Below are 21,571 nucleotides of genomic sequence, written 5' to 3'. Positions count from 1 at the left end.
TGGTATTTGTTGTAATTACCTAATTTTATGATACCTAAGCACATTACAACAAGTGGACCTCTCCTATGAAAGCACTAGTAAGTAAAACGCTAGTGAAATAATTTTTGGGTTCAAAACCCTTTGCAAATCCATTTTTCCCTTTGATGAATCCAGTGGCGTAAGTTACTACCCAATCAGACCCCAGGAGTTGAGAGAACTGTGTGTGTTGTCAACAGACAAAAACCCTTTTGGATTCTTCAGAATTTTTGTCAAAAGTATTATGACTTTTATGTAAGACAGAATTCCACAGGAGCACAATTTAATTGTATCTTCGTTATTTAGTAGCATTAAGTATGCTTATACCTTTTCCTAGAACCTAAATAACCGGAAAAGCAACTCTATAAAATAGTTCAACATTTATACATAACTCTGTCATAACATTAAGTTTATTCAAGCTTGAAAAATCATCTTTGTACATCCTTCATAAAAATGGATTGAAATTATTGAATCAATCAAATTTTAAATTTATCGATTAATAGTTTTTTGTGTAACTAGTGTGCGAAGTGGCACTCGAGAAACTTTCCACACTCGCCTGCGGCTTGTGCGTAAACATTCCTCTCGAGTGCAGCAAAGACACTTTGCACTAGCGTTGCACATTATCGATATAAATAAAATTAGAGTTTTGTCTGTACATTGCTCAGAATTATATATTTTTAGGTTATATCTACATTTTATACATTAAAGAAGCAGAAACGAGTCTTATCTCTATTTCTGTCTGTCTGTCTGTAACACTCAAGATGGCATTTTACGCTATCTTCTCCAGGAAAACGAGAGTACCTATCAAGATCCAAGTCATTTTAATGTATTCACTGGATTGGCGAGAGTGTCTTTAGCGATTAAAATATGGCCTCACTACTTTGTAAATAAAATTACGGTTGTTCAAAAATGCAGTTTTATGCGATTTTTGTAAAATTTTCGTTCAATTTTTATCACATAATCATCAATGAAATAACGAACAGCTGTTAGGATCAAGATTATTTTTTTTAGCTGTCACTGATAGGCCTATGTTTACAAATGTTGTTTACAAATACCGCAACCATTTCCGATCACGTTTTGAAAGCAAATCCCAATCAAGTGAGATTAAAAACGTTTTTCTTACATGACGGATTTAATTAATCGCAAGTGCAATATTATAGTGTAACCGTAAATGAAATTAAATAACTAGGCATCATCCAGGTCAGGAACCAGAAATTCTTTGTGTATAAAATTGTTCTTGAGTTTTGATAACCAGAAAAAAAGACCTTCAATCAGTGTTATCAAGGGCTGGGAAACTTAAATTTATTAATGATCGTCGCCAATAGCTTACAAACAAGGTTTTCACTCATTGACGGCGCTTCAATTCAATGGGGATTGTGTAAAGTGTAGAGTAAAAAAATCACAATTGCAGTGGGTGATTGTAACAGAGTTTTACGGATAATGCTAAACTCGCTTTTCCAATGTGTCACTTTCTGTTTCTACTTACCGTGTGATGAAATCGCTGGACCATACAGCCAATAGGCCCATAGCCCATCTTTTGGGTACGTACGCTTACCTATTTATTCCTAACAACCTTTTCGACGACGATCCTTGATACAGTACCGGTACTTTTATATAGAATACATGGCCTACCTACTTAAGAAATAAATTTACAAAAGTCCAAAAACCCAACATTGTGTGATTTTTTACACATTCAACTGGCTACTATAAAATATCCCCGTGCGTAGAACGGGCACACAGCTAGTATTTTTCCTACAGTTACTAGAAGAATATAATTAATTATTATTTCAAACACTATACACCACGTTTTTAGGCTAGGTTAAATCCAAGCATTGAACAAAATGGGAAATGCTGCACCAGCTGATCGTAGTTGTAGTATCTTTAAGTGTTGCCAACTTCTTTTCAAGCATACATGTATTACAAGCCTAATAAAAGCGTACTGTTTTGTATTGTTTGGTTGGAATACTCGAGTGGGGCAAAAAAAAGATTGGGGCAAAAAAATGAGTGTGGCAAAAGTAAGTAAATGCAGCAATTAGCTACTTGGCGTGCTATAGCCAGTGCAAGGCACTTTGTCAGGCAACTGTAGGAACGAACATTTTTCACCACAATATGATGTTTTAGCTGTTTTACATCCGTAAATTGGTGAATTTAAGTTACGTTCAGCTACGTTTTGCTGGCCATGTCAGCTATGATCGTCATTTGGGGACCGAGCAGGTTTTTACATCCCTAGGGCCGCAAAATCAGCTGTCCGCTTACTTGCTTAAAACATGAATGCATATTAAATACATAATCAGTATTCATAGCATTGCAATAGAATTGTTTTATTGTCACCACTGCCTAGCAACTATTTATTATTATTTTTGCTGATTCCTCAAATTATTTCTTCTCATAACTTTTAAGTTGTAGTTGTGTGTTGACTATCAGTGTATATTATTATTGTGGTAAATAGTGGTAATAGGGTATAGTGTGGTGAAAAATAGCGTTAGTACCACGGACCGAAATGGTTTTGCAGCTCTCAATCATTTTAAGTTCTCTATTTCGTCTCAAAACTTAAAAAATATCTGGAGCCGGCAAAACCTCAATACTATTAGATAATTATCAGAAAAAACAATTCAGTTATAAAATATCTCTCTTTAACCACTGAAACAGAGAATACTTTTTTGTTTTATTTACACCCACTGGATGACCAGTTGAACTGTATGAGATACAATATTTTTACTGTAGGCAAATTGTCTGTTAGTTGTCTAAATAGTCCAGTCAATCTGGGGTTTTTAGACAAAAAAAATACTAACAGGCTGGATTTTTTCCCATCGACTACTACCATGTAGACAAGTCTCCAGCCAAAAGTCCCCACCCCTAGCCCTCTTGCTTTTTTCCCTAGAGCCCTCAAAACTTTTTAAGGGTGGATAAATGCAGTACTTTATAAAATCGCTTATATTTCAGTAACTATTTCAGATAGACCTTACATCTTGTTGTTTTTAGATCCCTAAAATTACGGTCTAAGAACACGTTATGTAGGATTTGTGATTAGTTTACAGGTTTAATAGTTATTTCCATCTTTAATGCTAGAAAAAACAAAATGTTTCCATTTTATTCCGAATATTTAAGAGATATAGCTCTAATAATAATCATTAGTAAAGAGTTTTTATTTCAACATATTCTTCATTTAATAAGCTTTAAAATGATATATAACTTGGCATAACTAGCACTTACTATGCCCTTTAATTACCCATTTGAAGTATAGTAATCACCGCCGACTGCCGTGAACTCGCGCCCCGTCCCGCCCGCTAGCGCCGCCGCCGCGCCGCGACGCGATACCGACAAGGGCTCCGGACTAGGCATGCCTCCGTTCACATAATAGATGATTTATTTTTTTAAACGATCTTCATATCACTTAAAAACAAACATATTATTATTTCTCATATTAATTAATTAGGAAAATTAAAAAGAAACTAATACAACTAAATCAATTAGTAATTGCATATAAAGCATCAAGCCGAGTAAATACTGCATAGTATATGTGTGGTAAATAATAACTTATTATATTATAAGACAAAAATAATATAAATTTAAAATGTGAACACAAATTTAACTTATGTAAATAAACATAAACAGTGTACACAACTGTGATAATAATATTAACAAGCCTTATGTTTTATAAATCCTTATGTTTTCCCCTTTTGTGTGCCCTATTAGTAAAATAAATAATACAGTTACTGTTTTAGTAAACGATAGAACAATGGCAAATCATGTTTTCTACTATCACTTATTTATTTTTCCATTTCACTTAGAACCTTTTATTTCGATTTTCACAGTTGGTGTTCCTGTAACCGATTTGGGTTGGCACCCCTGCAACCGTTTCCGTATAGTATCAATCAATCAATCTATCAAAATAACTTTATTCATATTGCACATCTTGTACAGAATGGAGTCAGTTATAAAAACACAATATTAAACTTAATACTACTTACAAAGAAAATTGTTATTATAAAAAAAATCAAATTTCAGGAAGTTTGAAAAAATCTTCTAATTTATACAAGGGTCTGTTGGTGAGAAATAATTTCAAACGTTTTTTAAATGAATTAAAATTACTTATATTTTTTATATTGTCAGGTAAGCTATTGAAATATTTAACACCACTATAAGATGGAATTTTTTCATAAACCGATAAATTATGTCTGTTGAACGCCAATTCATTACCTTTTCTGGTTGAATATGTATGAAAAGAGTTCAATTTTGGCAATCTTTCATGGTTTGATTTAATATAAAGGGCTATTTGATAAATGTATAAGCTAAAAACAGTCATAATTCCTATTTCTTTAAACTGCTCTTTTGCGGATGTTTTTGACTTTAGTTTTAACATAATGCGAATTGCTTTTTTTTGAAGTTCCAGAATGCTATTTAGGTTAAAATTTGATGTGCCCCCATAAAGACACAACCCAAAAGAAATATGTGATTCAATTAGGGAATGATATACTATTTTTAAGGTTTTTAAACTACTAAATTTTGACATCTGTCTTAATGCATGTATTCCTGAGTTGACTTTATTACAAACGTTTTCAACATGACTGTCCCAGTTAAATTTATCATCTATATGCAATCCAAGAAATTTTATTGTTTTAACTTCATTTAGTAAAATTGTATCCATAAAAATATTAAACTCAGGTGAATTTTTGCTTGTTGAAGAAAAATTTATATAATTAGTTTTTATTGTATTCGGTAATAAATTGATTTCATTTAAATATTGGTTACATTTGGTAAGCTCAACAAAAGAAGAGACTTCCACATCAGCATTTGAAATTCCGGATATTTTTATATTGATGTCATCAGCAAATAAACAAACACGATTGGGAGATTCTATCAATGAGGGGAAGTCAGTTAAGTAAATTAAGAATAATAAGGGCCCCAATATTGATCTTTGAGGGACACCATACTTAACAATTTTCGTTGAGGAAGTGTAAGTAATTAATTGGTTATGGCTATTTATGTGATCAATTGTGACATACTGCTGCCTGCCTGTAAGATAAGATTCAAACCAACGCCAAGCTCTCCCTTTTACACCGTTACCGTTTAAGTTTTTCAAGAAGTAAATCATGCGAGACACTATCAAAGGCTTTTGTTAAGTCTAAGAATATTCCCCCTACTTTTTCCTTTGAATCAATTGAATTAATTATAGATTCACAGAAATCGATTCCTGTGTCAATCACAGACCTTCCTTCTCTAAAACCATATTGTTCCTTATCTAATAAATTATTTTCCTCTAAGTATTTTGAAAGTTGTATATGCACAACTCGCTCAAAATTTTTTGAAAATGAGCATAACAATGAGATAGGTCTGTAATTACACACTTCTTCTGGGTTACCATTTTTATAACAAGGTTTAATTTTTGATTTTTTTAATTTTTCGGGGAAGATTCCAGAGATAAAAGAAGAGTTTATAACATGTAGTATATTTTATATATTTTAAAGGTTGGCATCCCTGTAACCGTTTCCGGATGGTAATCAACTTGCGTGAGTGTGATATAAAGATGGTGTTTTTTTCGAAGTGAATATAAGTTTAAATAAACAGATGCGTGCTTGTTATTTCCTAATAATGTTATTTAGTTATGACTTGAGTTTTGACGTGAGTATTTAGTGTATAATTATGGAAGCGGAATGTGACGAAACGGAGGAAGACTCGCCTCGATGCGTGATCTGCAAAGGACAGTTGGCAGCAGGTGAAACTGTGAATGTAAGATCCAAAGGATTGTTAAGCCTAATTAAGTCCAGCCTAACAAGGAAAGATGACTTACACAAACAATTTGAGAATTGTCAACAAATTAATTTACACAAAGAATGTAGGAAGACCTATACTCGCAGTTCCTCAATCAGATAATTTATTTCTATGTCTGCATGTAAAGAAACTACTTCTATTAGCACAGTGCAGCCTTCATCATCGTTTAATTTAAATTTACTTAATTTTGACTTTAAAAATAAATGCTTGTTTTGTAGCAAAGAAATTGTTATTGACAAAAAACTCCAGAGCTATATAGAAAATATATTCGTTTGGTGCAAAACAAAAGTGTACAAAGTACACTACTGAAATATGCTGAAGATAGAACCGATGATTGGGGCGAGACTGTAAAATCGAGAGTGATAGGGGTTGCCGACTTAGTAGAATGCGAGAGTCGGTACCACTCAGATTGCTTTGCCAGATTTACCAAACCATCGTTGACCACAAAAAAAGGCAGGCCAGAAAACGAAGATTTAAAAGAGGCTTTCTTAAATGTTTGCGAATATATCGAGGACAGTGATGACTGTCAACATCTAGTTTCAGACTTGGAAGAAATGATGAAAGAGTTCTCAGGGCAGAGCTACGGAACTCAACATTTTCAAAATTATGTTAGAAAAACACGTTTTTACCCTCATTTCCTCCAATTGCAAGAAATCTTGTCGAAACAACTGCAGCTGCTTCAAGGCTTCTTTAAATTGTACAGAAATGTGAGGAGTATGTGCGGGACAATGTTCGAACAGTGCAATAATAGAAAAGGACCTGGAAGATACAGCATAAGCAAGACCGTAGGAATTGGCAACTATAAGTGCAAACAGTGCTTTCATGTTCCTTCTGTCACAAGATGGAGAGAGCTCTTCACTAGAGCTGACCTTGGTGCATACCTTAGATCTATATTCATTAAAAATGAATATTACATGTTTTTTCTATACAAGTTGTTTTGTTATCCAATATCAATTGTTAAAACTAGGTAAATAATAATTTATTTTTGTTCCTTATTGTTTACTTATTTCTTGGAATGTTTCTTGTATCCTTGGTCTTGTTCCAGGATTGATAAATTGTAAATAATACAAATAATATGATGAAAGAGGTAGTATTTAAAAATAAGTTGCCCTAGAGCAAAAGTGAACGCAGGCGTGGGCGTGCCTAGTCCCGAGCAGTATCGTCGTCGTCGCGTCGGTACGAGCCTCGGCGCGAGGTCGCGGCAGCCGGTGCACACTATACTTCAAATGTTAAGTCACAGGGCACAATACGAGCGAAATATGACAAGTCATATATAATTTTAAAGCTTATAAACAGGAGAAAATATTTACTTGAAACCTCTTTATTAATGATAATTACTGGAGCCTTGTTTTAAAATAATATGCGCAAATATTCTAAATGAAATAGAAAAATTATGCATTTTTATTATTAAAGATAGAAATAACTATTAAATAGTAAACTAATCACAAAACCTACATATCATGTTCTTAGACCGTAATTTTAGGAATCTAAAAACAACAAGATGTAAGGTCTATCTGAAATAGTTACTGAAATATAAGGGATTTTATAAAGTACTGCAAGTATCCACCCTTAAAAACTTTGGCGGGCTCTAGGGAAAAAAGCAAGAGGGCTAGGGGTGGGGACTTTTGGCTGGAGACTTGTCTACATGGTAGTAGTCGATGGGAAAAAATCCAGCCTGTTAGTATTTTTTTTGTCTATCGGCCTATTTTAGGAACAGATTGACTGGACTAAAATATGAATATTGATGAAGGCATTACATTGTGAAGGTAAAAAAAATACATCAAACACATGAGCTGAAACACACATTTTAATGATTATGAATCATTTACATGTGATGAAAATATTTATTCAATTAGTGTGTGCTATCACAGACAGTTAAGACACAGTGGAGCTTTATTCTGTCGATCTTCAAGCCTTGTACCATTGATAAACAGTGTGATATGAGCATAGTAAATTACAGAAGGGAGTTGTAAAGTTTAGGGTACCCAGAAACGGTCATCTGAACTAAGTAAGTATAAAACAATTTCATAATTTAATTTATCAATAGTAGATTTATTTTAGAGCAATATTCTCTATTTTGGTATTTAAATAGCCTTCTGGACCTCAAAAACTCAACTAACTCAAGCAGGGTTTGATTTTTTTCTAAAACCGCTTTTTTCCTAAGATCATTCTTGATTTTTTTAGAAAAAATTTGAACCATATTAGTTGCACAACTTTTTAATAAACAAGGTTCTGCGATGGAACCAAAAATAACATAAGAACCTCTTCAGTTAAGATTTCAATATGCTCAACTACACTGTAACATTGAATGCAGTGTTAATGTGCCACATAATTAATTAATCAGTCCCTGAACTTTATTGGAGGAATAAGTGTACATTAACCAGTGACATAAATATACTCTTCTCTACAACAGAATGTTGTTAAATGCTATTGTTTTACTTACTACAATGTTAAATGAAAATGAGACAACTGGATCCAATTAAAATAACCTAAATAAATAAACTATTCAAAAGAAATTGCTTTTATACAATTAGTATAAAATTAAAATTATACGTTCCCTAGAATCCATTTTAAAATACATATGCACTTTTTTGGTTTGGACCCACTTTAAGAATTGGGAAAAAAACTTCCATTTGTTTAAGACTTTTCTTAATAACTATTAGTCTAAAATACTTTGTACTGATGTACACTGATTGATGATTAAATAAAATTATACCTAAACGATTTACATGTACACACACAATTGACCAATGAACCATACAGTACAACCCCTCATATCAGGCCTTGGTTTTACCGGTCCTCTCTTTATCCGGCCTCTACCAGCTGCGGCGCCTGGCCCTGTACTCAGTTGAGCTAGTAGGCCTAACCTCTGATCAGTTGGTTGATTATTTCCCAAGTGGGGTTAGTACAGTACAGTACGAGTACATTAATTTTTGTATTCCACAAAATGGTTAAGAATGTTGAGTAGAAATGCATGTACCATTTAAGTCCTAATGATCTTTAAGTACAATTTACTGTCATTTTTACCTCCATTTAATAGGTTTTGTTACCTGGAATCATAATATTTGTACATTCATTACTTAATGACTTTAACCTACAAATATTTTTTTTTTCTTTTTACAAACATGTTTTATTTTTCAAAAAATTATCCCAGAACAGAACTAAATGATACTTTTGATTGCATATATTGATTGCCTATTATTATTAGGTATGAATTGTCATTTAATAGTATGTTGGTTTATCCGGCCAAATCGTTATCCGGTCAGGGGCTTGGACCCAAGGTGGCCGGATATGAGGGGTTCTACTGTATTTACTTATTAAAAATAACCGCTTGAATAATTTAAACAGAAAGAGAAGAACTAAAATTGGATACAAGATCTATTACAACTTGTCAAATATTTTCATCAGTTAGCAACAGGTGACAAGCTCAAGCTTAACTACCAAGAAGTTGTACCTTTAAAATCGAATACACTCATATTCCCGGATAAACATTCGCTGAGACTCAAGGACAAAAATAAAAACTCAGACAAACACAAAGATGAAACATGTGTTTCTTCCACAACACATTGCTCTCCTACCCAGGGCCTAGCCAGGTGATCATCCACTTTCTAAGTACTGTACCACAACTATGAGAGAACAAAGTAGGTTCCTTTTCATGGGTCTTTAATTTATTTAGGGTCAATGAGAAATTGTGTAGTCTTCCAATTTATGAGGGTTTTCCATGTTTATGATTTGACAAGATATGTGAAAAACAATTAATATAGCTAAATGTAAAAAGACATAATATGTCTTTTTTTATGTATATCTGGCATATATTATATGCCAGAACTGTCAAGAATTACAGATCTCACGTAAAAAAATAGAGCCATCTGCATAGTTTTGCAATGCAACGCTGCTCTTTGATTAAGTGTACTTTATTTATAATAAACAGTTTTAGAATTGAAAAACAGTGGGAATCAATTTTTTAAACAGAATCTATTGTTGCATTGTGTAAAAATAGTTTTTGGGACTCCAGATTTAAAAATTATTTTTCCAATTTGGATTGAAAATTTTTATAATTATCCTTTTAGATATTTACTTCTGCCACTGGAAAAACCATCCATTGATCTCCTGATAAATACTAAGCTATAAACATAATGTTCACAATCAACAAGTTATACGGGGAAAGTGCTGATTGTACTATGTATGATTGAACTACAATCAATAATTTAATTTATGGAATGTTTTCTTTGTTTTATATTATGCATATTTATTTGACAATGTCACCTGTTCCTCTAGCTGCGCTAGAAACTTGGAATGTATTCTTGTGTATGTGACAATAAAGTAATATTTATTTATTTATTTAATAGACCATTGAAACTTAAAATAACTATCCATAGGCTTATCTAACTATACATCAACTGTAATTGGGCATTCAAAACCAACTAACAATAAAATAATCCTATCCTGTACTACCAAGCTTTATTTAAAGATACCTCTGCATACATTCACCTTGCGATGTAATATTAAAAAAAGATAGAAAAATAGTGCTAAAATATAACCAAAACATAATAGGTATACCTAAAATATGAAAGTCAACTTAGAACAATGCAACCTTGATGAAACGAATAAAGGTCTTGGAGGAAATGGGATCCTTTTAAGTTTGAATTGAGAATTAACAAACAAAATATTAAGACTCAGCTCAAATCTTTAAGAGATAAATTCTAAAATCCTTTGATTTAGGAATTTATGGTGGTTTCACGCACACACTATAAATAAAGATAATTCAAAATACAGTACAAATTTGATTGTTTCACGTCCAACAGATTACTTTTTAAAATATTGAGTAAAGTAAAAATAAAACAACTTTGTCAATTCAGCTAGATATTCATTTCTAAAAAAATTCATGGCTGCTTCTGATTGAAATCCGAACTAACACAATTCACAAAATACAAGATATAATTTATATAAAATATTCAATTTTACAAAAAGAGACATGACTGACAATAATTCTACTGAGCACTACATTAGCTGTGGTGAAGGTTGGTTGTGGTTTGCATATGTTCAACTCAGTTTCTATTAGTTAACTTTCAGTTTAAAGGTCTGGATGACATCATTACAGGGCTTTCGGATTATATTTAAATTTTTAGAGATGTAAAAATCCAAAAGACCTTTTCATGAAGGTGACATTGACAAAACTTAATTTGGGTAAAGTAACATGGTAGTTTGACAAAGTAGAGAGGGATTAAAAAAAAAATGGTTTAGTCAAGTATTTAAATTTGATTATCCATGTATTGCCTCCTGGGTTGATAAAGAGTACTAATAATAGGTTAAATACCTTATTTACATGTTCAATCCAAGTCGTCTTTTCAGATGACTATAGTTTTGGGACAAACAGCTCCATTATCAAATCTTCTGTCTTGTTAATTACTTAGTACTAGGCCTACTTAGTTACTACTTAGTAATTAACAAGACAGAAGATTTGATAATGGAGCTGTTTGTCCCAAAACTATTGTCATCTAAAAAGACGACTTGGATTGAAGACGTAAATAAGGTACTTAACCTATTATTAGTTTACAATTGTTTTTCCCTAGGCTACATTAGGCCTACACTAGTAAGAAAGTGCAATACTACTTAAGAGGTGTGAAGAAAGAGGGATTAAAAATCAGTTAATTATTTGTTGCATAAAAATAGTTTATTCCATCAATGGGCGTAAAGTGATTCTTTTCAACCCAAGCTCAAGTTTTACGATCGAGACAAAACCGAGGTCTGAAAATGAGCGAGGCTTGAAAAGACACTTTTTGCCCGTGTAATAAATACTGATATTGAATTGATATCAATACTGATGAATAATGATATTTTTTGTCATATTGCACCATTATTTGAACTATGTCACAAACCTAAAATATTTTTCATTTAAGGATTTAACCTCTCAAAACTACTTCTAACTTGTTTTTAATTTAATTTGCTAATGGATACAAGCAGCTGTTTAGTAAGTGATTCAACCATTTCACCTATTACGATTGTGCTAGTTAGTGTAAATTATACCATCAATATGTAGAACTATTTACATAAGGCAACAATATAAGCTACAATCAATACTTATATTTTTTGATACATTCAATTGTTTACAATCAAAATTTACAACTAAGATGACAACAGCTGATTTTTACTCCCCAAGGGCTAAAACTTTAGACCCACAACACATGCATTAAAAACAGCTGCAGTATGAAGAAAACACCTTAACCCTCTTTTATACTCAGTGATTCAGAGTAAAACAGGGCCTTAGGATTACTTAAAAATTAAGTGTGTGAGTGAAATATTATTTTAACAATACAATCAAGTAAAATAATCACTTTATAATACACATTTTTTTTAAACAGTATGTACGTTTCTATTTTAAAGTCAAGTTTAAATATTTCATATTGAAGGCAAGAATAAAGTTAATAACTTTAACATACTAATGTGAAAATAATATAGACATAGCAATTATTCTACAATTGAGAACAAACAAGATGTAATAGAAAATAGATTCAGTATTGTACTTGTGTCAGTATTATAGTGTATAAATCAAGTTATATTTTAAGTATCTGGTTGTGCTATTTTGCATTGTAATGAAATGGTACAGTATTCCTACACGCTATATTTTAAAAGCTATTAAACCACTATTATATGGAATCAAACAATCAGAAATAACAGTAATTGCTGTTCCTAATGCATAAAAATATTTATTTTATATCAGAAACTAATGGGAAACATTATGATTTTTTGAACTAATCAGCCTTTAAACAGGCTGACCAAAAGTCTTTTAAGCGTATAGTTTTATTGGAACACAGTAGTAGTGGTTATCACCATAGTTAGAATAATGAATAAAGCATTACATTATACACATTACATTACATGAATCCTAAAACTGTGAATAATGTAAATTTAAAAGGTTGTTTTGTTTGATACGCATCATATTAAGTTATACTGTACATAGTCAAGAACATATTTTTTATGTGCCCATGGGCGCGACCAATGGGCATGCTTAAATGGGCTTTAGCTTCAAATAAATAAGAAATTAGTGCTCTATTTATTTGTTCAGATATTTCTAAATAACACTTTTGCTTAAACTTCATGAAAACTGCATCAAACCAAGACTGTAATGTAATATTTATAAATAAAACCCTAAAAATAAGTATTTTTAACTTTTATACTTTTAAGAATACTAATCGCAATAAATATTTTAATATCATACAAAATCTATATACAGACTAGTACAGTGCACTCCCGATTACCGGAGCCCCGGTTATCTAAGGACGTTATGGGCCTAAATATATATTTGTAACCACTATAAGTTTTCGGTCAGAAAACAATAATTAGTTTCCTAGAGTATGTTTCTATAAAAAAAAGTAAAAATAGCACGTAATTTGTCATTTGTTAAGACGAATACTTGGAATAACCACCAAGTATTATTTTAACGCAAGGATGATTCGCAATACAGTAACATTTAAAATTAAAATCTCAGTCACAGTACTAGGTTGGCCAGCTACCGTTTGCAACCTGGAAGAGCCGTCTGCAGAACAAACAATAGCAGTGTTCGTCATTACGATGTTTTGATGTAGACAACTTGGGTCAAGTTCTCAGGTCAAACTTTGTAATCTTATGCGTTTTAAACTAGAAAGATCTACCTTATTGTTTTGTTTCAAATAATGTAGTGTATTGGTATAGCATAATTTTAATACTACAGTATATACTACTGTGTTTAAAGTTTTCAAAACGATTAAAGAAGCATTGAGCATGTTTGTTGTACAGTCGAACCTCTATAAGACAAATTTTAAGGGGTAGGGGAACATTTGTATTATAGAGGTTTAATACTATTGTTATTCGTCTTATAGAGGTTTTGTAGACGTGCCAAACAATGACTGAGGAAGGGAGAGCGATGGGTGGGGGTTTAATGTTGAGACAAGCTTCGGTTTGTTTTGAAAACTAGGCTACCTACTATGGAGTTTAAAATCATGATATATCTGTCTTGTAGAGGTTTTGTGCTAAGAATATTCGTTGATAAATCAGTCCTAGCCCATGTCACAAACAAATTTGTCTTATGGAGGTTTTTAACCTGATTACTAAATATGTCAGTATAGGCTATAGAGGTGTTTTTAGCATTGACCTTTATGAAAGTTTCAAGGGTGTTTAAAAAATTCATCTTATCGAGGAATTTGTTTTACCGAAGTTTGTACTAACGAGGTTCGACTGTATCATTAATTCTTTAATTATACTCTTTTAAAACTTTGCATGAAAATTACATTTGATCATTTTTCATTCGCTATGTATTGTTAAAAGATATTTTACAAGTTTTTGACCTTCTAATGTGGTACCGTAACCCCTTACCTCAAAACCTAAGCAACCTTTGTGTTATTCGAGATTCTCGGTAATCGAGGTAGTCTCGGTTCCAATAACCTCGGTTAATCGGGAGTGTACTTTATAAGAAATTTACAAATCTAAATCTGTTTGGTATTTAAAAAATTTGTAGTGCCTAACCTACAATCAAAATAGATAGAACAATGCCTTTATTAAATTTGTTACTTTCAATGTATAAGGAATGGATAAGGAATATTAAACTTGTGACTCATTACATAGGCTAAAAGAGTGACTAATGCTCTAAGCTACATAACAGCCAAGTGCTGAAGCAATCACCTCAACACATAAAATATAAAATGCATACAGTTTGCACTGTTAAAATACTGAGATTGCTGGTTAGCGAAGCAAAGCTGCCTCCACAACAGCATAAACTAAATAATTAAATCTCAACTTTGAAAAGTTTACTGAAAGTTTTATGGAATCACAAATAAATGAAGTAGTACAAAAAGTTTAGCTGGCCTTAGTATGGAGAATCTCAGGGTTGGTGGGAGGCTGTTTAGGACACTGGCGGTAATCTGACTTGAGAACTCGCAGCAACAACACGATGTTCATCACCATGATGACTGCCAGAGCTGGAAAATATAATGCTAATAGAAACAAGTGCAGTAAATCAACATTAGTTTTTAAATGCAAACCAACCAAAAACTACAACAAAATTCTGATGGCGTTCAACAGAAATACAAATAAAAAAAGAAAATACCTGTTTATTGAAAGAGTTAATATAAACACCACACTACTCCAGAATGCCTTTAACCCCAACACCCAATATAAGAACATCTTCATTTCAACTATTTATGCAAACAGCTTAAGACTAATATAATTGGTCAAATTAAACCATAAATCCAACGGAAGTCTTCATCAAAACATAAACGCACGTCAACATATAAAGTTCACATTCAAACACAGGCATTTAAAAAAAACATGCAATTAAAAACCGGTAGGCTGGCTAAAATTATTCATGGGATAAACCAACTAGGTTCTATAAGGACACTAAATGTATCTGAAGGGTTTAAACGTATCTCTGTTTAAATGTGAAATTTATATGCACTTGTGTTTTGATAAAGACTTCTGTCGGATATAGTAGCATCGATAAAAGGAGTATAGACACAGATACCCCACGCAATGCTAATATGTGTTAACAATTTTTTGCCCAAAAACCGACTAGATCATAGGCGGCGCTAGTCTCAAAACCGACTAAGCGCGGTTGCCATGTCGTGCAACTCAGTCGGTCGACCGGCCAACTCAGCCGGCTGGGAGAGATTCCCTCGCCTCGCACCCGCCACAGGCTATAACCATGCTTTTTTTTTTTTTTTTTTTTTAAAAAAAAAAAGAGGTTGGCGGCCTCTTTTAACCTTGCATTTGCCCGTCCACATAGACTAAGCGCCCGTGCGTGGATCGTTTACAGCAAAGCAAGGAGTGAGCCGGTACAGTACAAAGGTGAACTGTACTGATAAAATGTTATCGGCAGTGACCAGGATCCGAACCCACGACATCGCTGCCATGGGCCCGAAGTCCGCGACGCTACCGACTGAGCCACCGACTCACTAAAGCTGAACCCCAACAACGCTGAAACTGTAAGGTCCAACGCTGTAGCTGAAGCTATAACGCTACAGTATACAGTGTACAAACACTTCACTCTGCGTCCTAGAGCTAGAGCTTAAATGAAATGAGTTTTCTTCTCATAGCTAAATTATTTAGAAAAGTGTAGCCGTTGTGTGATGAACATGAGATTATTAAGGGAATTATTGTACGTTTGCAATTAATAATTCAACATTGTATATACTTTTGTAAACATGCAGAGTAAGTATTTTACTATGTCACAAAAAATATATGTTATACTAACCGAAATACTAACAAGTTATAGGAAATCTATTCTATATATAATTCAGTTTTAAAAATATTTGTACAACTAAATCTAGAGTTCTACTGGACCGATTTTATTAATTAATGGGTCGTTGGAAAGCTTAATTCGTGTAGGTTTACAAATAAATATGAAAGTTTGCTTTTATATTTGGGGGAGACTTTCGGCTACCTTTTTTGAGTGTTTCCAGAAGTGTATGGTATCAATTTGTAGGAAATTTTATTCTCTTTCAGAAAATCACCTCCAACTTTAGTCGATTTCCTTACCGTTTAAAAGTTATTTGCAAAAAAGCTAAGCAACCTCCGAATTTATAGTAATGAGAAAATACTGAGTTAGGGATATTATTGTTAAACTTTGTACAACTAAATCTAGGCTTCCACCTGACCGATTTTGTTAATTAATGGGTCATTGGAAAGCCGAACTCATGTAGATTTGCAAATAATTATGAAAGTGTGATTTTATTAAATCTTTGTGGTAAAAAAGTAAAAATATCAAAAATACATTCAAAACTGTTTTTTTCAAGTATCTATTTGTAGCCAGCTTTTGGCTGCATTTATTAAGCATTTTCAAGAAATACATAGTAGTTATTTGTAGTAAATTTTATTTTCTTTCAGAATATCACATCCACTTTGGTCAATTTCCCCTTCATTTAAAAGTTATTGGCAATAATCTAAGTGAATATCCAAATTTATGGTGGTGAGAAAATACTGAATTAGATATATTTTTGTTAAACATTTTTTACAACTAAATCTAGACTTCTACCGGGCCGATTTTGTTACTTAGGGTCGTTGGAAAGCCTATCAGAATATCTCTATTCTCTATCAGAATATCACCTTCAACTTTGGTCGATTTCCTCACCATTTCAATGTTATTTGCAAAAACGTTAAGCAATCTCCAAATTTATAACGGTGAGAAAATACTTAACTAAAGATTTTGTTGTTAAACTTTGTACAATTAATTAAATCCACAGTTCTACTGAACCGATTTGATTAATTAATAGGTCATTGGAAAGCCTAACTCGTTTAGATTTGCAAATAATTATGAAAGTTTGATTTTTTTTTAATTTACTAAGTGAACCCCGTCAAAGTCTGACAGTTGCTGTTGAGGTTGCAAGCAAGACCGTTTGACTATTGATGATAAATAACTCAATTTTTTAAAAAAATTGGGTTGTTCGTGATTTAGCAGTTTGCTTTAGGTACGTCCGATCTTAATAATCAATAATTCAAATGGAAGCTGGTATTTCACTGAAGGTTCTTAGGTGAAAACAAATAGAATAACTTAATTAGAATTGAGTAAATATATCTAAAACTAAATTCCATATCCAAGATATCATTAAATTTATGTTTTCTGATTGAGAGATACAGTATATCTTATGTACAGTATATCTTAGCGATACAGTATATTAACTTCCCTGATTAAAACTGTCAATATCTCAATTGATAGCCATTGAAGTATTTTAAGACCAAGTTATATAAAGTAACTTAAATAAAATTTGATTTACGTATAATTGATTGATAAGTACTAAAACTATTATAATTTTTGTTGATTCGTGATTCAGCAGTGTGCTTTAGGTAGGATTATTAAGATCGGAATCTTAATAATCAATATCTCAAAGGAAAGCTGGCATTTCACTAAAGGTTTTTAGACCAAAACATAGGGTAATGTAATTAGAACTGCTGGAATACATCTTTAATTGAAGTAAAAAATAAAAAAAAAAAAATTATTATTTTTGACCACCGCCGCACTGCTGTACACTTTACAAATACAAATACAAATATATTTATTCTGAAAATTACAACAGCTTGGCCTCACCAAGTTTATAAAACTTGTCGGTGAGGTCCAATTGATACAATAAGGCTAACAAACAAATAATTTACATTTTTTTTTCTTTTTTTGAACAAAGATTTCTTAATGTCCTATATTTCTACGGCGGTTTGTGGCAGGCACTGTTTCTCCTTCAGTTCTATCATTTAGTAATTCAAACATCAACATAGAGAGAACGACTACGACAGTTCGTAGTTGCAGAAAGTGCAAGAACTCGTATAAGAAGAAAAAGGACATACGAATGTTCAGATTTCCCAAACACCTCTCTCTTTAAAATGTCAAATTTTATTATTAAAAATAAAAACTCAGTTAATAATATGAAAGTACACCATTTCAATGGAATTAAATATTTTAAATGTTTCACGTTGTTTACTTTGTTGTTTGTAAATAGACCTACTGCAGTTTAAAAATTATTGCGTGTTCAATTCTTAGTTATTTTACTTGTTATTATGTTTTCATTAAAGTATTTTTACGTCATTAATTTTACAATTATTTTCTTTGTTGTCAATAACTAATATCCTGTAAATAAGTAATACAAATTAAGCTGTTTCAATGCGTGTACAGATTCTAGGATATTTTTATGTAAATACTGGCTGCTGTACCCGTGCCTCGCAACAGAGATGTCACTTGAGATAAAGAAATTGATATTTAAATCTGTTATATATATAAAATAGCTACACACCCGCCTTTGGTTTCAAAGATGAAATTCAATTCGACCTCTTAGTTAAAAAGTATATCTTTCTTGAAAGCACGTAGTACGAATTATATGAGGCGCTGATGCATGTATGAGAATACCGTACTCATACGATTTAATTTTCAAATGGTACGCTTACTTAAACAAATGTTTAAAAATGTACATTTGTCTCTAAGTTTTAAAAACCATCAACCTATTTAAATTCCTAATCCAGACACAAGTTAAACAGTTCAAATTTTTAAACAAAAAACTACCATATCAAATTAATTTCAAAACATTTATGCATTGTAATGATCAATTCAGTTTTCATGAAAATAGGCTATATAAATAACACTATTCTCATGATCGTGAAACTTTAGAAACTTGGGAGCAAAACCTGTACCTCTTAAACCTTAACCTCTGCTCTTTGAACTGTCAAATAAAATTAATTACAGCTGACTTCAATTAATATCTGACTATTTACATTCTTCTAAAATGTAAACAGTGAAACTTTGGACGCCCATCCCAAGGGGAGTATGAGAATAGGAGTAGGTCTATATGTTTACCAGGTTTACAAGCTATATTCACACGAAATTTAATTTTAATCGGTTCAGTGGTTCTGGCGTTATTGAGTAACAGATAGACACACAAACACACACCATCTCATTTTTATATACTGTTAGATGTTAGAATTCATAGTTAATTTAAAACCACTCATTGTTAAGTCTGTAACAACTATTTTTCATTATGATGATTGATTAATTCATATTTTATTTGTATATAAATTGTTACATATGAATGGTTTGGTTTTCAATTATTTTGTTTGTTATTTGTTTGTAAATTTTCTTGTAGTTTGACGTGATATTTTTTCTTAAATACTCATCATTTGTTGTTGATCATAAATATACTGTAAATAAGTATGCCTAGTAACTTATACAGCTGTTCCATTAGTGGCACGGTTTAAGTTATATTTAAATTAAATTGAAAACTTTGCATTTTGTTTGTTTTTTATACCCAAATGTTTTGATATTGTGAACAAAATTACAAATATTCATGATTTAGCCCTGGTTTTTAATGCTCAAATTCTAAAATATATAAAGCCAAAAGTACCCATTGAACTTTTGAGAAAACTACAAGTCACACCCCCATATTAAAATGTTCGTCATGACGAGAAACCTCGCGCAAAACTATCCATTATTTCATAAATCGCAAAACTATCCCTTTAAGGTCGTAATTGTTTTCCAAAGGGAACTTTCCTTATACATAATGTTAAAAAAACCTCAGCTGTCCTTATTTGTATGTTATTCTTTCAATTTATTTCCTTATTAGAATCAGGTGTAATTATTTGTTTGTATTTCTGTATTCTGTTTTGTTTATTTCAGCTTAACTTAACCAATCAACAATTTTATTAATACTTATGAATTATGAATTAAAACGGGGTGAAGTCTGTGGGTTAACAGCTAGTTAATAATAAATTAAAATTACACTGAAACTTAAATAATAAAATTCAAAATTAGTTGTTTTAAAACGAGAGTTTTCTTCATATTGCTTTTACAATCAACATAAACTCCCCCGGTACTTAAAGTAATCAAGATATATTTCTCGTTTGCAGGTTGAAATATAAATTAAACAATGAACTTAATCGATTTCATATTAATAATATTAATATTCGGAGTGAGTAGCTCAGATGCTATGGACACAAGTCGTATCAGGTGTAGTGTCAACTGTAGAGAGGGCCGCTACGATGCATGCATACTACTGTTTTGCGGCCACTGCCATTCATCAGTCTCTCTCACTCTGTCCGTGGGAATCTGGGAGTTTCCGCCGTCCCTGCGCTGCACGAATTGGCAACGCTGCGGGCCTGCAAAGCCAAAACAGCGACTGCACTTGCTCAAATACGGCGTTCGCGACTTCCCTATCTCGTGGGGTATCTGTGTCTACTTCTTTTAATCTATGATAGTAGATATTATCAAATAGTAGATATTATTCGAACAATCAGTCTTGGTGGCAAGAATGTTTAAAAGAGCTTAAGAAGACAAAATACCCTAACTAGTGCTGCAACCAGGATATGAGCAAAGAGCTACTACATTAAGGGTTTTGTGTACACCAGCTAACAAATGTGTGTAATGTTTATTTCTACTTGTCCATTTCTAAAGTATCAAGACATTATTTATTGAAACTAGAACACTTTAAGGGTACAAACATAAACAGGTTTCATCCCCCTGAACTGTATATCATAATTTAAAGTACACTGAGGGCATAAAACACTCAAACTGTTTAACGTTGACTCACTGACTGTTGTTGAACAAATGTGATATATTTAAAATGTAGTTTGCTGCAGCAAATGGAGTTGTGTGTTTATTCACATATAGTCCTTCTCTTTATACAGTCATATGAAGCCTCTCTTGTAATGTTGCTACACTGTTGTTACGTCTTCTAAACATCAGATCAGAGGAGCATTAACGTTAGGTGTGTCCAATGGGAGCAAATGAAAAGTTTGTGTCCTCAGCTTCAAAATGAGGCACATGAGTCAGGTCTCTCAAAATCACTTAAACAAAGCAAAGATAAACTCTTGAACAATTTATTTAAGCACAAAAATATGTCTCATCATTGTAAAAATCAAAATCTATAATACACTTATATAATAAGGATTTTCTCTCTAACATCCCTTTTTCAGACTTCCTATTTACCCGATTTTTACGATTAAGGTGTCATTTTAAAGCTTATGATCTAGCAGAGTGATGAATGGTAAATAAAAAGGTAATTTCCTTTAGGGCTTCACCCCCCCCCCTTGCGTTTGATTTTTTTTTTAGTTAGTTTTTAAATTTTCAGTGATGCTGACCAATTTTCTTTAACAGTTTAAAATCTGAACAGCTGATCTAGCTGTCAAAAGCTGAACAGTTTATAGGGGTGAGGTTCTGTTGTCTCAGTTTTCAGCTGTCTGAGTTTGTTAAAAATTACAAAATATAATGAAAATCAGTGGTTCGAGGCTAATTTGTCCAAGGTTTGATAAATAACTTAGATAAAACAACTGTCCGAGTTTA

At 32.3% G+C, this 21,571-nt stretch overlaps 1 protein-coding gene across 1 annotated transcript in view; it reads right to left on the bottom strand.

The window, feature by feature from the left end:
* Positions 1–7,576: 7,576 nt before the first annotated feature.
* The window catches only part of LOC128991329 (TLC domain-containing protein 2-like), a 47,445-nt gene continuing 33,450 nt past the window's right edge, over positions 7,577–21,571 (bottom strand). The window contains exon 6 of the mRNA XM_054414171.1: positions 7,577–14,741. Coding sequence (XP_054270146.1) covers positions 14,620–14,741 — 122 coding nt within the window. The 3' untranslated portion in view covers positions 7,577–14,619. The remainder of the gene's footprint in view (positions 14,742–21,571) is intronic.

This window comes from Macrosteles quadrilineatus, unplaced genomic scaffold (genome assembly GCF_028750875.1).
Source record: "Macrosteles quadrilineatus isolate MER2022 unplaced genomic scaffold, UCM_ALF_1.0 Scaffold_1__1_contigs__length_201487025, whole genome shotgun sequence".
NCBI lineage: Eukaryota > Metazoa > Arthropoda > Insecta > Hemiptera > Cicadellidae > Macrosteles > Macrosteles quadrilineatus.
The sequence above is the reverse complement of the archived record's forward strand: the minus strand, read 5'-3'. Positions and strand labels throughout refer to the sequence as shown.